Source organism: Callorhinchus milii, unplaced genomic scaffold (assembly GCF_018977255.1).
Source record: "Callorhinchus milii isolate IMCB2004 unplaced genomic scaffold, IMCB_Cmil_1.0 Scaffold1, whole genome shotgun sequence".
In the NCBI taxonomy this organism is placed as follows: domain Eukaryota; kingdom Metazoa; phylum Chordata; class Chondrichthyes; order Chimaeriformes; family Callorhinchidae; genus Callorhinchus; species Callorhinchus milii.
In genome coordinates this window covers 134,064,395-134,081,976 of record NW_024704742.1, presented here as the reverse complement: position 1 = coordinate 134,081,976, position 17,582 = coordinate 134,064,395, and the positions used below count along the sequence as shown (strand labels likewise).

General features: G+C 41.3%; 1 protein-coding gene across 1 annotated transcript; it reads right to left on the bottom strand.

Annotated features, from left to right (window-relative positions):
- Positions 1-1,210: 1,210 nt before the first annotated feature.
- On the bottom strand, positions 1,211-13,287 carry cplx4a (complexin 4a). Its single transcript, XM_007903102.1, has 3 exons — positions 13,121-13,287; positions 4,804-4,891; positions 1,211-1,438 (listed from the first exon to the last, which is right to left on the bottom strand). Exons 1-3 carry the CDS (start codon positions 13,285-13,287, stop codon positions 1,211-1,213), a joined length of 483 nt encoding a protein of 160 aa, XP_007901293.1.
- Between the last annotated feature and the right edge of the window lie 4,295 nt (positions 13,288-17,582).

The following is a 17,582-nucleotide window of genomic DNA, read 5'->3' as shown; positions in this document are numbered from 1 at the left end:
GATGGCTGACTGAATTGAGCTCAGGAGATCCAGCTGAAGAGGAAAGATGGCTTACATGATCCTTCCAACAACAACAATAATATTAATTCCTTCAATGATCCCTTTCATGCCAGAAGGATGTCTCAAAGCACCTCACAGGATGTACCATAAAGTGTAGTGTTGTGTGTTTTATATGCAAATGCAGCAGACAATTTGCCGCAACAATGTCTCACAAACAGCTGTGAAGTGGGCGACCAATTCTATTAGGGTGGATTGTGGCCAGGACCTCGGGAGAAACTCCCTTCTCTTTTCAAATAGCGCCGTGGGATCTTTAACGTTCACCTGAACAGGCAGACGGGACCTCGGTTTGACGTCTCATCCAAAAGATGGCACCAGGTCCTGAAAGTGGGGTTTGACCCCACACCCTTCTGACTCAGCAGCAAGTGCGCTACCCACTGAGCCAAAGTTGACAGACAAAACAACAACAAGATTTCTCCCGCACCAAGCTCTGTGAGCCCTTCACCTTAATACATGGCAGATTTCCCATATATTGGAATCCAGGTTACAAAAAAGACAGTGATTTAACCCATTGCATCATGTCCCCATATATTAGAAAGCAAGTATATGCATAATTATAATGTGTTGAATCGCTTTTAAAAGGAAGGGCACTCCACCCATCAACCTTGTTCTATTATTTTATTAGAATAAAAGCAGATCATTTAATTCCAATTTCTCTGCCTTGTCCCCATACCCAGCTTCCCAGATATCTAGCCTCCTCCCTGCACATCTGTGCATTCCTATAATAATGATAATCCTTGCATTTAATATAGAGCCTTATCATATCGTTGAAACATCTCAAAGCACTTATATTGTAAAGTGAATTGACTTTATTTTGTGCGCGAAATGCGGCAGCCAATTGCACACAGCAGTGTCCCATAATTAGTCCTGGATTGAGTGACTTGGTATATAAAAAATATTATTTATATTTTGATATAAACAAATTTATTTATATCCATTAATACATATATGCCATGTAAAGCAAGAAACTGTGTGGTGCTTTGCAGAAAAACACATGTGTCTGGCTATGGATGCATGTCAATGATGTTAAAATATCAAGAGCGCCCATTTGGCGAAAGATGTGCTGTGTGTGATACATGAATAGAGTGGATTCTTAAGGGTAACATCAGGACTGAAAGTTCATGAAAATGCCTGCAAGTAACATTGGTTTACATCACATTAAGGAGCATTTCTGCTCAGCCGCTTGTTTTATTTCACTGAGTGTTGCATGTGCTTTTTCCTTGATTTGGTCCACATCCATGTTGGGAAGGTTTTGGATCTGTCCAATGAAGGATTCCTTGTCTTCTTCTTCTTCCTGATCTTCATTCACCATCTTCCTCAGCTCCTCTGGCAGGTCAACGTCATCCCCCGCCATCTGGATCTGGTTCTCGTCCTGTTCGCTCTAACCAAAGAAACAGACACGTGCCATTATCATTAGGTGCAAATCATGGAGTCCTGTAGCTCAGTGGTTAGAGCACTCGCCTTGCAAGTGAGACACCTGGGTTCAATTCCAGGCAGGGTGAGACCTTCAACAAGTTTCCTTACTCCACACGCCTAATAATAATCCCGCCAAAACAAAACAACAATAAATTGGTCATTTTCAATCCACGACTGTTTGTGGGACACTGCTGTGCGCAATTGGCTGCCGCATTTCGCCCACAAATATATGGTCAATTCACTTTACAGCATATTCTTAGAAGCGCTTTGAGGTGTCTAGAAGACTTGAAAAGTGCTATATCAAATGCAAGGATTATTATTATTATCATCGTGAGGTACCGGACATATACATAACGGACAGACAGGAATCCTGTTGCTCAATGGTTAGAGAAGTCGCCTCGCAAGCGAGAGGACCTAGGTTCAATTCCTGGGCAGGGCGAAAAGTTGGGCAAGTTTCCTTACTCCACACACCTCTGTTTACCTAGCAGTAAATAGGAACCCGGTTGTTAGTCAATTGGCGGATTGCTTTTCCTGGGGTAATAATTCCTACAAAATAAATTTAAAAAATAATTTGGCCACTCAATCCACGACTGTTTGTGGGACACAGCTGTGCGCAATTAGCTGCTGTGTTTTGCCCTCAAAATATACAGTCAATTCACTTTACAGTATATTCTGTGAAGCGCTTTGAGACGTCTTAAAGACGTGATATCAAATGCAAGGATTATTATTATTATTTACCTCTTACCTGTCCTAGTGTATTCACTATGTCCATTCTAATGGCTTCACCTCCTGGCCCCACACACGGTCAAGTTTGGTGTTCCAGTGCTTAATACATACTAGTTTGCAGATGGTTTGCCGCTTAATAGACCCATGTATGTTGCTTTTTCTGAATAATTATAATTTTGGTTTAGTCTGCCAGATATACTTGGTGTTTGAATGTCAGAGAGTCATTTGGTGTTAATCTAGTTAAGAGAGTACTGACCAACCTTGTGTATCTAGATTATACATTTATAATGTGTTACGTGTTAAGAGCACTTAAGAAATTAGATGGAAGGGAGCATTTGAGTTACAGATCTGACTGAGCGTCATATAATTACTTCTGAGGTGACTTTCTATCACATTTAGAAGAAGATTATCCAATGTTGTTTTGCTGGTGCAATATCCCCTACGTTGCAATGGGTCAGGGTCAGATTCTGCTATTCAAGTGCTCTGGGATTCTACCTTGCATGGGGGGTGCTATAAACAACAACAACAACAACAACATGATTACGTTTGTAGAGAGCCTTTCATGTCGGAAGGATGTCTCAAGGCGCTGGACAGGGTACAGCATTTCAGACCCGACCTGGGGACAGGGAGGAGGAGAAGGGAAGGGAGAGGAAGGTGGGTGGCCAATGGCATGGTCGAAAGGGAGGGTCTTGAGTCGGGACTTGAAGGAGGTTAAGGAGGGGGCGAGGCGGAGTGACTGGGGGATGGAATTCCAGAGATTGGGGGCAGAGTGGCTGAAGGCTCTCCTGGCAATGGTGGGGCGGGGGTCATGGAGCAGGCCAGAGCCAGCTGAATGGAGGGAACGGGTAGGTTGGTAGGGGATATGGAGGTCGCAGGGTGGGGGGAGGCCATGGAGGGCTTTGTATGTGAGGACCTGGATCTTGAACTGGATCCTCTGAAAGATAGGGAACCACTGGAGTCGGGCGAGAGTGGGGAAGATGGGGGTCACGGAGTTTGGTGCGGGAGAGGACACGGGCTGCAGAGTTCTGGATTATCTGCAGCCTGTGGAGGGAGGAGTTGGTAAGGCCGACAAGCAGGGCATTTGTATAGTCGAGCCTGGAGGTGATGAAAGCATGAACAAGAGTTTCAGTGGCCTGAGGGGTGAGGCAGTGGCGGAGTTGGCGATGTTACGGAGTGAGGGAAGGCAGAGTGGGTCATGGCTTGAATGTGGGGGAGAAAAGAGAGCCGATCAAGACACCGAGGTTCCTGACTGGCGGTGAGTTGAAGTGTGCAACCATGGAGGTTGATGCTGCCAGAGCCTGAGGAGCAAAGGTGCAGGTGTGAGCCAATCAGGAGGGCCTCAGTCTTGTTCACATTCAGCTGTAGGAAATTTGCTCCCATCCAGGACTTGATGTCCGACAGGCAGTCTGTCAGGACAGCAGTGGTCCTGGAGTTGAGGGTGGAGGCAGAAAGATAGATGGATCCAGGGAAGATGTATTCCGCATACATGCGGCAGTTGACCCCATGTCTGCGGATGATGTCACCAAGGGAGAGCATGTAGATATTAAAGAGGAGAGGCTGTGGACAGGGCTGAGGTGGCTGAACGCATCCCCTCGATTGTAGATTCGAGGTAGTCCAGCATCTCCTCACAGTTGGAGTTTGAAGAGAGGATGAGCGAGGTATGGGCAGGTGGATGGAGGAAATGGTTAGTGGTGGAAAAGAGAAGCCGGGGGTTGTTCCTTGCCTCCAAGATAACCTTGAAGTAGAAGGAGGATTTGGCAGAGACAAGACCGCAGCAGTAGATCTTGGTGTGGTGAAGCCAAATCTGCCGATGGACCGTTAGTTTTGAATTGGTCCAGGCGCATTCGGCAGCTCGCACTTGTGCTTTGAGGGATCGGAGATGGCTGGTGTACCAAGGGGATTTATGGAAGTATGAGGCAGTTTGGGAGGTGAGGGGGGCAACGGAGTTCAGAATGGAGGAGAGGGAGTTGTGAAGAAAGGAGAGTGAGGAGGAGAGATTGGTCAGTGAGGGCCAGAGGTGTAGGAGTTCAGATGACTCCAGGGCATCCCACCTACACATGGGAATTGCTCTGCAAGTTGTTGCTGTTGTTGTTGTTGTTGTCATGAGGGCAATATTTGCCTGGGGGCCCACCACTTATTACATCATCAGGAGGATGACAAGATTTCTAAATACTTAAGACAGACACTAGCTTGAGCTACTATCTCCTGCAGAACTATATCCATATCAGATAGAAGATAATAATAATAATAATTCTTGCATTGGATATAGTGCCCTATCACGTCATTGAGACGTCTCAAAGTGCTTCACGGAATATACTGTAAAATTAATTGACTGTATATTTTGAGGGCAAAATACGGCTGCCAATTGTGCACAGCAGCGTCCCACAAACAGTCATGGATTGAATGACCAAATTATTGTCATTATTTTTTGAGGGAGGGATTATTAGTCCCGGAAAGCGATCCATCAATTGACTAACAACCGGCTTCCTACTTACTGCTAGGTAAAAAGTAAGGAATAAGTGTAGAGTAAGGAAACTTACCTAAGGCTAATAGCCTGCAGGATAAACAAATTTGATGAAAAAATATAATACTGAATATGCTTACCTTTGGAAGTCTGTACTTTTCCCTTAAATGCACTCTAAGAGTTGCTCTCTCTGCTTTCTTCTGTGCAAACATCCCATCCCGTTCCATTCTGCAGTTGGGAAGAATCATTCAGTTTCATTCAATAATAGTAATAATAACATTAATAAGATTCCTTGCATTTGTTATTGCGCCTTTCACATAGGGAGGAGGTCCCAAACTGCTCCACAGGATAGGCTGTTAACTGCAGTGACTGTGTGGTTTGTGGGCAAACAAGGCAGTCAATCTTTTTGCCCAGCAATGTCTCACAATTAGCCACAAAGTGAGTGACCAATTTTATTTGGGGAATTGTTGGCCAAGACAGCGGGAGAAACTCCCTTCTCCTTTGAATAGTGCCATGGGATCTTTAGCGCCCACCTGAACAGGCAGACGGGAAGGATCTCAATTTAACATTTCAACTGAAGAAAAGGCTCCTCAATAAGAACTTCTATGTCGGTCTCACTTTTTCTCTGTGTTTAATTTTTACCAGAGAAGGGAGTTTGTCTCAGTGTTGTGATCCTCCCCACCTAGATAAATTGATCAGTGATCATCCTGTCTAAGACATTAAGCAGAAGAGTGATCTGAGGGCATAAATATTAATTAGTAGATCCAATAGGGAGTTTAGGAGGAAAGTCTTCATGCAGAGGATGGTGAGAATGTGGAACTCACTGCTGGAAGCTGCGTTTCGACCACGACTTTGATCACCTTCTTCCCCCTCCCCCTGGCTCGGCCCCGGGATCCGTTATTGTGAAGCGTTCTGAGATGACGTCTGGTGTGGAGGGCGCTATATAAATCCAAATTGTTGTTGTTGTTGTTGGTTGAAGCAGAAATGAGGGAGAAGGGAATAGAATAGACATATTGAGGGTTGGAAGCTCATGTGGAGTATTAACACTGGCATGGATGAGTTTGGCTGAATATCTGTTTCCGTGCTGGATTCTAGGTAATTTCTTGGCTGTTTGTGGGATCTTGCTGTGCACAAAATTGACTTTGAGGGTGTGTACAAATACTCAGTCACTACTACAACAACAACTTGCATTTATATAGCGCTCCTCATGCAGGGTCGCGCCTCAGAACACTTGACAGTGGCAGAGCACGACACTGAGTTGGGGGGAGGGAGGTGACCGTAGGCACGATTGAGGAGGAAGGTCTTCAGGTGCGCCATGAAGGTAGGGAAGGAGGAGGCAAGGTGGAGGGATAGAGGAAGAATTTTCCAGAGTTAGATGCCTTTGACAGCAATTCCTTTTGAAGCACTTTGAGACTTTTGATGTTATGGGCATCATAGGAAAGATTACTAATGTTTCAAAAGATGAATTATATCCACAATAGAATCTTACCTTGTGGGCACCTCAGTTATAAGAGCATCTTACTATCTATAGTTTGTTGCATTTAGAACAGAGGACAACAAAAATACCAAATTTATGAGGGCACCAGACAATTAAAACTGGACTATTAACTGCCCTTAATAAAAAGTAGGTGTCAGCCCGGCTCAGTTAGTAACACTCTTGCCTCTGAGTCACAAGGTTGTGGGTTCAAGCCCCAAGTCAAGTCTCGGAATCCACAGCCAGGCTGACACTGGGGGAAGCAGTGTATTAACAGAAGTGCTGTCCTGCAGATGAGACATTAATCCGAGGTCCTGTCTACTTGTTCAAGTTCAAGAACCCATGCCACCATTCAAGTAAAGAAGGGAGTTTCTTCCATTGCCTTGGTCAGCCATCACTCAGGCAAAATTGGTTATTCACTTCAAGACAAGTGGAGGAATTTAAATCAGTTAACTTCAAAGACAGTATCTTCAAAGACATCACAGCTCACACAAAAATACATCTTAAGGGATTCAAAGAAGGAGAAAAAGATAGTTTCAATAGATTATTGAGCAAAGAAGAGTATTGCAGTGATCTGAATTATCTTCCACTTACAACATACACATTCAACTACACTACAATAAATCGTGTGAAATACTTTGAGACTTTCTCCTGATGTGAAAGGCACCATGTTAAATGCAAGGCAAGTGTCAAGTATCTTATTACTTTCAAAAGAGTCAATGGAGGGATTTTCAAGAACAGAAAGAGAAATTGATTAGGTGAATAACGAAAGATTCCATTTCTCCCAGACATCTTTCAACTCTTGAACAATTCCTGGCGCCATATATATAACGGCATGTTTAACAATGATGAACAAGAAAGCTAGCCATACTTGAAGGTGGAGAGCAGCCACAATTAGCTATTGACTCCAGTTGAAAAGGGACAAAGAAAGGTAAGCCTTATTGGTAATATTTATTATTATTATTATTCATAATAATTATCCTTGCATTTGATATCCTTGTATTTCACTCACAAAAATATACAGTCAATTCACTTTACATTATATTGTGTGCAGCGTTTTGGAATGTCTCTAAGATGCGATAAGGCGCTATATCAAATGCAAATCCATGGATTATTAATATTGTTGGGATATCTCAAAGTGCTTCACAGGATTTTTCCTGTAAGTGTAGCGTTTATGTATTTGTAGACAGCCAATTTGCACACAAATAGGGTCATGGGATCTTTGACATCTACATGAGCAGACAGACATTCAATGTCTCTTCCAAAGAACAACACTTCTGACAATTGAGCTCTACCCCAGTACTTCACGGGAGCATCAGCCCAGATTAACAAGTATATGAAACTTGAAGCTTAGATTTGTGGGTGCAAATTACATTTGAAAAATATCCTAGGTCAGACAGGATTTTGAGAAAAGATCAGAAATCCCACGTCAGAATGAATGCAGTACTAAAGAGATTGTTCTGAATGAGCTTGATATCATAACCCAATATATTCAAAATAAATGAATACAGTAGAAGAATCCATTGCAATACCATCAGATAATGTGGGATGATTAATACAGAAGGTCATGGACTCAGAGAACATATTTCCAACCGTATGTAAATCATGTCGGCTAATAGCCAAAAGGAAGGCAGAAACCAGCATTTCAGTAATATTATTAATAATAATCCTTACATTTGATATCGTGCATTTGACATCGGTGAATAAACAGCCATGAAACTAATGACCAATATTTATTAGGGAGATCGTTGGCCAGGACACCAGACGAAACTCCCTTCACTTTTCAAAGGGTGTGTAAAGTGTGTGTGTGTAATGTGTGTAATGACTGCATTTTGTAGAAAGCTGAAACTTCAGTGCAGCACTGGGGGGGGGACTGTGTTGTCAGAAGTGCTGTCCTTCAGATTAGATGTTAAACTGATGTCCCGTTTGTATGTTCAAGTGGACGTTAAAGATCGCATGGTACTATTCGAAAAGAGAAGGGAGTTTCTCTCTCCCAGTGTCCTGGCTAACAATTCCCCAAATAAAATTCACTCCATGGTGGTTTGTGGGACATTGCTGTGCGCAAACTGGCTGCTGTGTTTTGTCGCCAAAGTAGTCAATTCATTTTACATTATATCGTTTGAGACGTCTCAACGTTGTGATAAAATGCTAAATCAAAAAAAAGGATTATTATTAATATTATTATTATTATGCAGCTGGCAGAGCACCCAAGCCCAGGGTTTGGGGGGAGGGGGCGGAAACCAGGCAGCTGAACAGGGTGGTGGAAGGGAAAGATAAAACCAAAAGTGTGGACAAAGAGGTAAGTCTTAAGAGTAAGGCTTAAAGAGGGAGACAGACAGACAGTATAAGCTTCTCCACAGTAACAGACTTTGATTTTTCATCATTGGTAAAGTATCAGGATTAGACACTCGCATAAAGAATCTAAGTTTAGCAGCATTAAGTACGGTCATGGGAAAACCCATAAAAACACAGAACACATGAACCATTGACTTGGCTGATTGGAGTCTGATGACTACTTTGATCTGACAGCGATTAGACAATAGTGATAAACAGTCATGTAAAGGTTCAGAATTGTCGTGCTTTGTTAGTTGTTATATTTTTGTTCTGTCCTTCGAATTAAAATTGCATTTTTGGTCTTGCTTCCCCTCCCACTCCCCCCCTCCTCCTCCCCCGTGTAAAATCAATTTACCTAAGAGCATGGAAATTTGCTGAATGCAAATCAGGGCAAAAACACTAAGCTGGGGACGGATGCTGTCTCAGATCAGGCAGAACAGCCAAGGAACCCAATGGACCTTTAAATGGCTCCACCTAGTCTTAAAGAGATAACATAATAATAATGCTTGTTTTTGATATAATAATAACAATCTTCTTTGCATTTGATATAGCACCTTATCACATCGTTGAGACGTCTTGAAATGCTTTACAGAATACACTGGAAAGTGGATTGACTGTATATTTTGGGGGTGAAACATCAATGTTGCACAAAAATTGTGTTTGGGGATTTGTTGGCCGAGGACACCGGGATAAAATCCCTTCTCTTTTTGAGTTGTGCCATGGGATCTTTAACATGCAGGTGGGATGGATGCTAGGTTGCCATCTAATCTAAAAAACCAGCAATGCAGCACCCCCTCAGCACTGCAAAACAGTGTCAATAAAGACTAGGAACTCACAGTCCCAAAGTAAGCCTTGAACTTCAAGCATCCTGATTGTTGATTGATCTCCTGGTGAGAGATCAACCAACTGCACCAGGTTAACACATTCAAACCATAATTATAATAATAATAATCCTTGCGTTTGATATAGCGGCTTATCACGCAATTGAGACGTCTCAAAGCGTTTCACAGAATATACTGTAAAGTGAATTGACTGTATATATGGTGGGAAAAACGCGGCAGCCAATTGCGCACAAACAGTCGTGGATTGATTTTTATTTTCTCCAAAGGATCTTCCTAAAGCAGCATATAGCGGACCAGACTCCTTCCGCGGACCTCTTAGTACCATAGTATAAACTTACAGCACAGAGGTGTCCAACATGCCTGATGCTGTCTCTCGGAATGAGCTCTCCATCTAGTTCCAGTCTCCTTTTATATCTCTCAGATAATTATATAATTCCCTCTTAAATGCTGATGTGAACTCTATTTCAACCGTGGTCCCAGATCCTTCTTCTGTACTGTAACTGTTTAGGCCTAAAGGGTGACAGCTTAGACATGTGCAGCACAAAGTGGGAATGTGGCTGATCTTAACCTGAGGAACACTGGCTTAACATTGAAGTTGGTGCAGAAACTTGTGAAATTCTTAAATTCAGTCTGAATTAGAAAACTGTTTTATTTTCCCCACCAGTTGTTCTAAGAACTGAACTGCAGAAACTGGCTTATACATCGAGACTGCATTTAAGAATTTTCTGAAATTCTGCGCAAACTTAAGTTTTAAAGGTAACGGGTCTAAGACTTACACTATGGAGTTTTTCAGGCCACATGATTCTGGTCTTGTGCAAGATTTTTGATGTATGCTTAAACACTGGTCAGACCAGATCTCCTTCCCGCCCCCCACGTAATGACAATTTGGTCATTCAATCCACAACTGTTTGTGGGACTCTGCTGAGTGCGATTGGCTGCCGGATTTCGCTCACAAAATATATAGTCGCTACACTTTACAGTATATTTGTGAAGCACTTTGAAACGTCTCAAAGACGTGATGAGGTGCTATATCACGTCCAAGGATTATTATTATTGTAGTACAGTGAGCCAGAATTTCTGGCTATGTGTAATGTGCTACATTATTGGAAGTCCTGTCCTTTGGATGAGACATTAAACAGAGGTTCCGTCTGCCTGTTCAGGCGTATGTTAAAGATCCTGTGGTACTGTTTGAAAAGAGAAGGGAGAAGGGCCAACAGTTTCCAAAATAAAATTGGTCACTGACTTCATGGCTGTTCATGGGACACCCTAATGACCCTGACTGTTCAGCACCTTGGGACGTCCTCCCGACGTGAAAGGTGCTTTACAAATGTGATTTTTGTACTGAGTTGTATTGCTGTGTGCAATCTGGCTACTGCAAAATCACAGTCACTACACATTACAGTGATATCGTGTGAAGCTCTTGAAATGACCAGACGACACGATAAGAGGCTATACCAAAGGCAAGGATTATTTTATTTATTTCCAAATCAATAGCTGTCAGTAAACAGGGCAGTATCTCTGCCCTGTCCAGTCAAAACCACTCTACTGTAACAGAAATCAATGTCACTCCATTGGAACCACTCTGTACGAGCACAGATGATCTATCTGATGGACAGGATATTAATTTGGTAAGATGCGTAACTAACTTTTGCCTATCTTTGGTTTGTAAATGTAATTTGTTGTTGCTATGTGTAAATTCACTCTAACTGCTCCCCAACTTTCATAAATTAAATGTAATGGCCACTTTTAAGCCACCTCCTGACCCCCCCCCCCCCCCCCCGCACACAAACACACACACAATCTGATAAAATGTTAACGTAAGGTACATGTTAAAATGAAGCTCAGAAAAGTAGTCATATAGGCTGCTCCCTGCAGTAAAGGCAGAAAGATTGAGGTGATGTGTGGTGAATATAGACTAATAATATGATAATAATCCTTGCATTTGATATAGTGCATTGTCACGTGATTGAGACGTCTCAAAACGCTTCACAGGATACACAACAAAGTGGTTGACTGTGTATTTTGTGGGCAAAATGGATGTGAACTGGACTACAGACAGATGCAGATATTAAACCTCTTTAAAGGTTAAGTGTTATGAGCAAGGATTAAGTTTGGTAATTTCATAAAGCTTGCTCTTCGTTTCAAAGTGATGTTTGATCTGAGAATTCAAACAAACATACAGTGCATGGAGGGGAGGGAAGGGGTGGGAGTTACTCAATTCTAATAACCTGCATCTAATACTCTTCAATTTATAATCCTCACATGAGATCTTTTCATCGAGGACTACATATTCGCTAAAAAAAACTTCCCAAAGAATCGTTTTATTTGGTAAAAAGCAGCATAACATCATCAGATGTGTCCTTGATTGACTCTTCTGCACTTAAATAGATGCTTTGCCCACCAAATATAGTCAGTTCACTTTATCATATATTCTGTGAAGCACTTTGAGATGTCTCACCGACCTGATAAGGCGATATATCAAATGCAAGTATTATTATATGTTAATGATGCTGAAATTATAGATTTTGTTAACATGAAGTTTTTGGCACAAGTCTTTTTGTAAATAATCAATTCCTAAGCAATGCTTGATTTATATCCATTGTGTGTTTTTCCTATTAAAAGGATCGACACTGGATAATGACAATAACAATAAAAGAGAACTTCAATGTCGATTTATTTAATAGCTTTTCTTTTTGCAATTTTGTTGTTTTTTTCGTTAAGAAACTGTATCTGAAAGAGGAATTGGAAGTCACTTAACCCATGTGGAGATTAGCAGTTTAAATAACCCGGGTTAAAATAATCCAAATTAAATAATTAATTGATTTAACCATCTTGGAGGATATTATTCTAAGCAAAGTATAATTTTGGCAATGAGCTCCACAGTCTAGGCTGATGCTCCAATGCAGTGCTGGGGGTGTTCTGCATTGTTTGAGGTGTAACCCTGTGGATGAGATATTAAACTAAGGCCCTGTTTGCTTGTTCAGGTGGACGTTAAAGACCCCATGACACTATTCGGAAAGAGAGGGGAAGTTTCTTTTGGTGTCCTGGCCAACAATCCCCCAAATAAAATTGGTCACTCACACAGTGGGACATTGCTGTGCACAATTTAGCTACCACGTAAACCCACAAAATGCACAGTCGCTGCACTTTCACAGTAAAATCCCGTGAAGCACTTTGAGACGACGCGATATTGCACCATGTGAAATGCAGAGATTATTTATTCGTAATTGACCACGGCTCTGGCCTGCAGTGCCCAAAAGGGCAGCAACAGTTTACATTGAAAAGTTTGCTTTCAATCCACGAATGAATGTCACTGCTGTACGCAATTGGCTGCTGGCGTTTTGCCCGCAAACCATACAATCGATTCACTTTACAGTATATTCTCTGAAGCAACTTTGAGACGTCTCGACGATATGATAAGGCGCTATATCAAATGCAAAGATTATTATTATTCATGTGCACCAAATTGTAATCTTGTTTTCCCTGCACATCTACAACTTTGTTATTTATGATATAGAATCATAGAATCCTTTAGCGCAGAAGGAGACCATTCGGCCCATCGTGCCTGTGCCAGCTCTTTGAACGAGCTATCCAACTAGTCCCACTCCCCACTCATAGCCCATAGCATGCAAATATTTACTTTTCAAGTACCTATCCAATTCTCTTTTGAAAACTACAATTGAATCTGCTTCCACCACCCTTTTAGGCAGTGCGTTCCAGGCTGTAACAACTCTCTGGGTAAAAATAGGTTAAAAAATATATCGCTGGTTTATTTTTGTAAGCGTGTTTTATCTCCATCCCACTTACTTCTCCTCCACAATCTGCTTTTGATATTCCTCGTACTCCTCTCTGGTCATCCCAGCTGCCGCTGCTGGGTCAGAAGCATTTCCTTCATCCTTCTTCTCTTCATCTCCTCCTCCCAGTCCTAGGTTCTTCACCTGTCCGCTCACCATCGATTTCAACAAAAAAGACATTTTTTTCCCTTTTCCCTCTCCCCCTCCTCCGCTCCCTTCCAAAAAAATGAAAGAGAGAGCGAAAAAAACCTCGAACAGAAAAACAAAAACGCAAATAGAAATAAACATGTAAAAGAAAACTGAGTGAAGGGTTTGGTGAGATGTCTAACTGGCACTTAAAAGACAGAGACAGAGAGATACAGAGACAGAGAGAGAGAGATAGAGAGAGATTCAGTGCAAACAGAAATGGTTTGTGTTTGGTAATCTGGATTAAAGCACTCAACTCATCAATCTTCCAGAGCCAGATGGTTCAGATCAGATTGTAATACACTATTCTTCACTGACTATTTTTAATATCAATACTTCAAGCTAATTCCTTTGCCATCATTTCTGAAATGCAAACGTATCTTTTTCCTCAGATGAGAAACCTCTTCTTTCTCCCCTTACTCCTGCACACACACACACACACACACAGTGCACACACACAGAATCGAATTAAGGGTCTTGTTTTCATTCAGTGCGATTTTGGCGGCTGTTCCTGAAAAGCCTCGTGCATTTCAGGGAAATGTGTGTGTGTGTGTATGACATATACAATGTATATATTATACTGTATATATAGTATAACATTGTCGGATGATATGGTTGTGTTCAGATGATTATCAAAGCCGGATAAGCAATCTGCTTTCGAGAGCCGTTGTAATTAAAAAGCCATACATTTCATTGGTTCCACTGCACTCTATCCTCTGCACTATTCTCTGCCGTCTGTGCACTTTCTCAAAGCCATCAATATCATTTCACTAACTCCCTTCCCATAAAACATACCATAGACACCACTGCAGATGACATTTTGGTCAGATATTCTCAGTTATAACATGATGCTGAGTTAATAATTCCTCAATCACTCAACTCATTTATTAAAACCGTTTTAACTTTTTTACAATTTTTGTTTGATGCATTCACAGTGTCTGTAACTTGTCAAAATCTGGTTCCGTTAACTCCACTTGCATTATATCAGAAAGCAGGCTCAATAATAATATATAATAATAATACTTGCATTAGATACAGCACTTTATCATGTAATTGAGACGTCGCAAAGCACTTCACAGAATATATTGTAAAGTGGATTGACTGTATATTTTGTGGACAAAAATGTGGCAGGACATCACAGCAGTGTCCCAGAAACAGTCGTGAATTGAATGACCAATTTTTTTAGGTGGGATTATTACTCCCAGAAAAGTGATCTGACAATTGACTGACTAGCGGATTCCTACTTACCGATAGGTAAAGGTGTGTGGAGTAAGAAAATTTGCCTAAGGTTTCGACCCGCCCGGGAATCAAACCCGGGTATTTTTGCTTGCGAGGCGAGTGGGCTAACCAACACTCTACAGGACTCAATTGGCTATTAATGATAAGAGGCAGTGGGTTTGGAAAAACACATAACTTTTTGTTGCTCATAAGGATATAAGAGTGATGGGAGGAGACATATGGGTTTAAAAGCTGCTGGTTAAAGGCATAAATTAAATGCAAGGATTATTATTATTATTATTATTCATATGAGGTCAAGTGCAAAGGCAAGTTTATAACTGAAATCAGAGTAGCTGTAACAAGCAATCAGCTCCTGAACTAACAGTAGGCTCATAAGGCACAGTAGCTTTTTTTTGCATAAAGGATCATTAATTTGCATCAAAAGATTTAATCCTTGGATCAAGTAAGACTCGGAGTATTACATTTTTTATTATTATATAAAAATATAGAAAATATCCTGTAAAGGAAAGTAAAATGTTATTGGGTGTAATTAAGTAATCGTAGATAATTTCAGGATTCTCAGGATTGTAGGGGTATTTTGTTGCACTTTACAACAACTCGCTTTTATACGAATGCCCTCACGTAGAATGAAAAGCGTTCTCAAACCTCCATGGGTTAGTGTCCATTCATTTCCGAATAAAAAAGCTTGAGATATCAGGAACATGAAACAGTCCTAATTAAAGTTCTTGAATAATTAATTTTATCTGCGGAGATTGTTGGCCATGACATCAGGAGAATCTCCCTTCTCTTTTTGAACAGCACCATAGGATCTTCAGCATTCACCTGAACAGGCAAACGGGACTTTAGTTTAATGTCTATCAGAAGGACTGAAGTAAGTAAACAACGCATCAAGGAAATGGGAATATGAAATGAACATGTTCAGCCTATACAGCTTTCTTCATCATCCAAGTTCTATTTCAGTATCAAAGTGGTCAAAGAAGCTCTATTTAGGAGGATTGATGGCCAGCACACAAGCACACTCTTTCAAATAGTGCCAACATTCACCTGAACAGCCAAAAAGGACCTTGGTTTAATGTTTTATCCAAGTGACATCACCTCCAGCAATGCATTGGAGTATCAGCCAGAGGTCTACAAATTCCATGTTTCGACTTGGGTTGTGAACCCACAACCTTCTGACTTTAGAGTTTAAAACACAGAAAGTGATCGACCACATGGACTATTCTCGGGTTAATGAGGTGGATGGGATCTTCACTCAAAATATCGCTTTGAGCCAAGACCAAAAATCAGTCCCAACTTTGTCTAACTGCACTTAAGTCAATTTCCTTTGCCTTTCTGGGATTAAAGGGATACAACAATATTTGAGGTTGTGTGTGTGTTATGCGCACTTAAATTCCAATGAATGGATCAATCTGCATTGATATATGATCCATGAGATTTCGTGATAAAATTTAATACTGTTATAATAGTAATCCTTGCATTTGATATAGCGCTTTATCACGTTGTTGAGATGTCTCAAAGCGCTTCACGGAACATATTGTAAAGTGGATTGATTGACTGTATTTTGTGGGAGAAATTTATGTGGAATAGTTATACTTAAAAGTTAAGTTACATGGGAGGAGTTTCTCCATTCAAATCAGCTGATACCAACGCCATGAGCCAACTCCGTGGGACGTCCTTCCTACATGAGGCATTATATAAATGAAATTTGTTGTTGTTGAAAACAACATACCCCTGCAAGGACCTCATGTTTTGTGGTATTGGGTCATAACATTTAACGAGAGCCACGATCAGCCAAATAGATGGCACTCAGTTAAACCAAGGTTCTATGCATGGGCTGAATTCATACTCTGTAACATGTAGCTGATAGAGGGAGTGTGGGGACATTTGAATCATTTTTAAACACATTTTTAAGACAGGAGCAGCTGTTTTCCCCATAGACTTTAAGCGCAGACGAGTCATCTTTTCCAAATACATTTGGTCCAGTTGTTATGCACTGACCCACATTTAGAATTAGTGGGGATCTTATAGAAACCTATAAGATCATCAAAGGGCATGATAGAGTAGATAGTGGGAGATTGTTTCCCCTGGTCGGAGAAACTAAAACCAGGGGTCACAACCTTAAAATCAGAGGCCAGCCTTTTCGCACTGAGTTGAGGAAGAACTTCTTCACTCAAAGGGTTGTGAAAGTATGGAACTCACTACCCCAAAGGGCTGTTGACGCTCAGTCCTTGAACATATTCAAGACTGAGATAGATATGTTTCTTATTGCAAAAGGGATTAAGGGATATGGAGATAAAGCAGGGTTATGGTATTAGCTGGAGTTAGATTAGAAGATCAGCCATGATTGAATGGCGGGGCAGGCTCGAAGGGCCGAATGGCCTCCTCCTGCTCCTACATGTTATGTTATGTTCCCTAGAGGAGCTGTAAGCTCCGTCCACGAAGGAGTTGACCTCATCACAAATCATTTTCCTCTCCTCAGCTCTCGGCATGTTCTATTTCCCTGATCGCAAGACTTAAGCAACAACAGTGTGTAAAACCAAAGGACTTTACTGACCAAAAGGCGATTTGAAATGCGAGGCGATTAAAATTACTTTCCAAAACAGCTAAAATACTGTGTAAACGTGTTGGTGTGCAAAACCATTTAAAGATAGCAAGATATACATTTTTTTTAATGGAGACAAGGGAGTTAGATTTGCTTCAAGGTTAGGGGTCAAGAGTGGATGAAATCTCATCATGAACTTATACATTTTTGTTTTAAGATCAGATTTAAGAACCTGTTTGCATTATTTCATAGTTTTTCCGATTCGATTGGGATATTTGGGCTAAAATCACATTTATTCATGTTTTTGTACCTTTTCATATTAGAGGGGTTTGAAAGCAGGATAATTGGGTTGGTGGAATGTATTTCCTTTCTCCTTGAGCTGGAGTGGACTTGATGGGCAGAATGTCCTCCTTCTGCGCTGTACAGGGTGTTCAAAAAGTCCTGTTATCCACCATGTGTTGTTTCTACAGTGCACTGACCAACAGCTGCATCATTTGGAAGAATGATA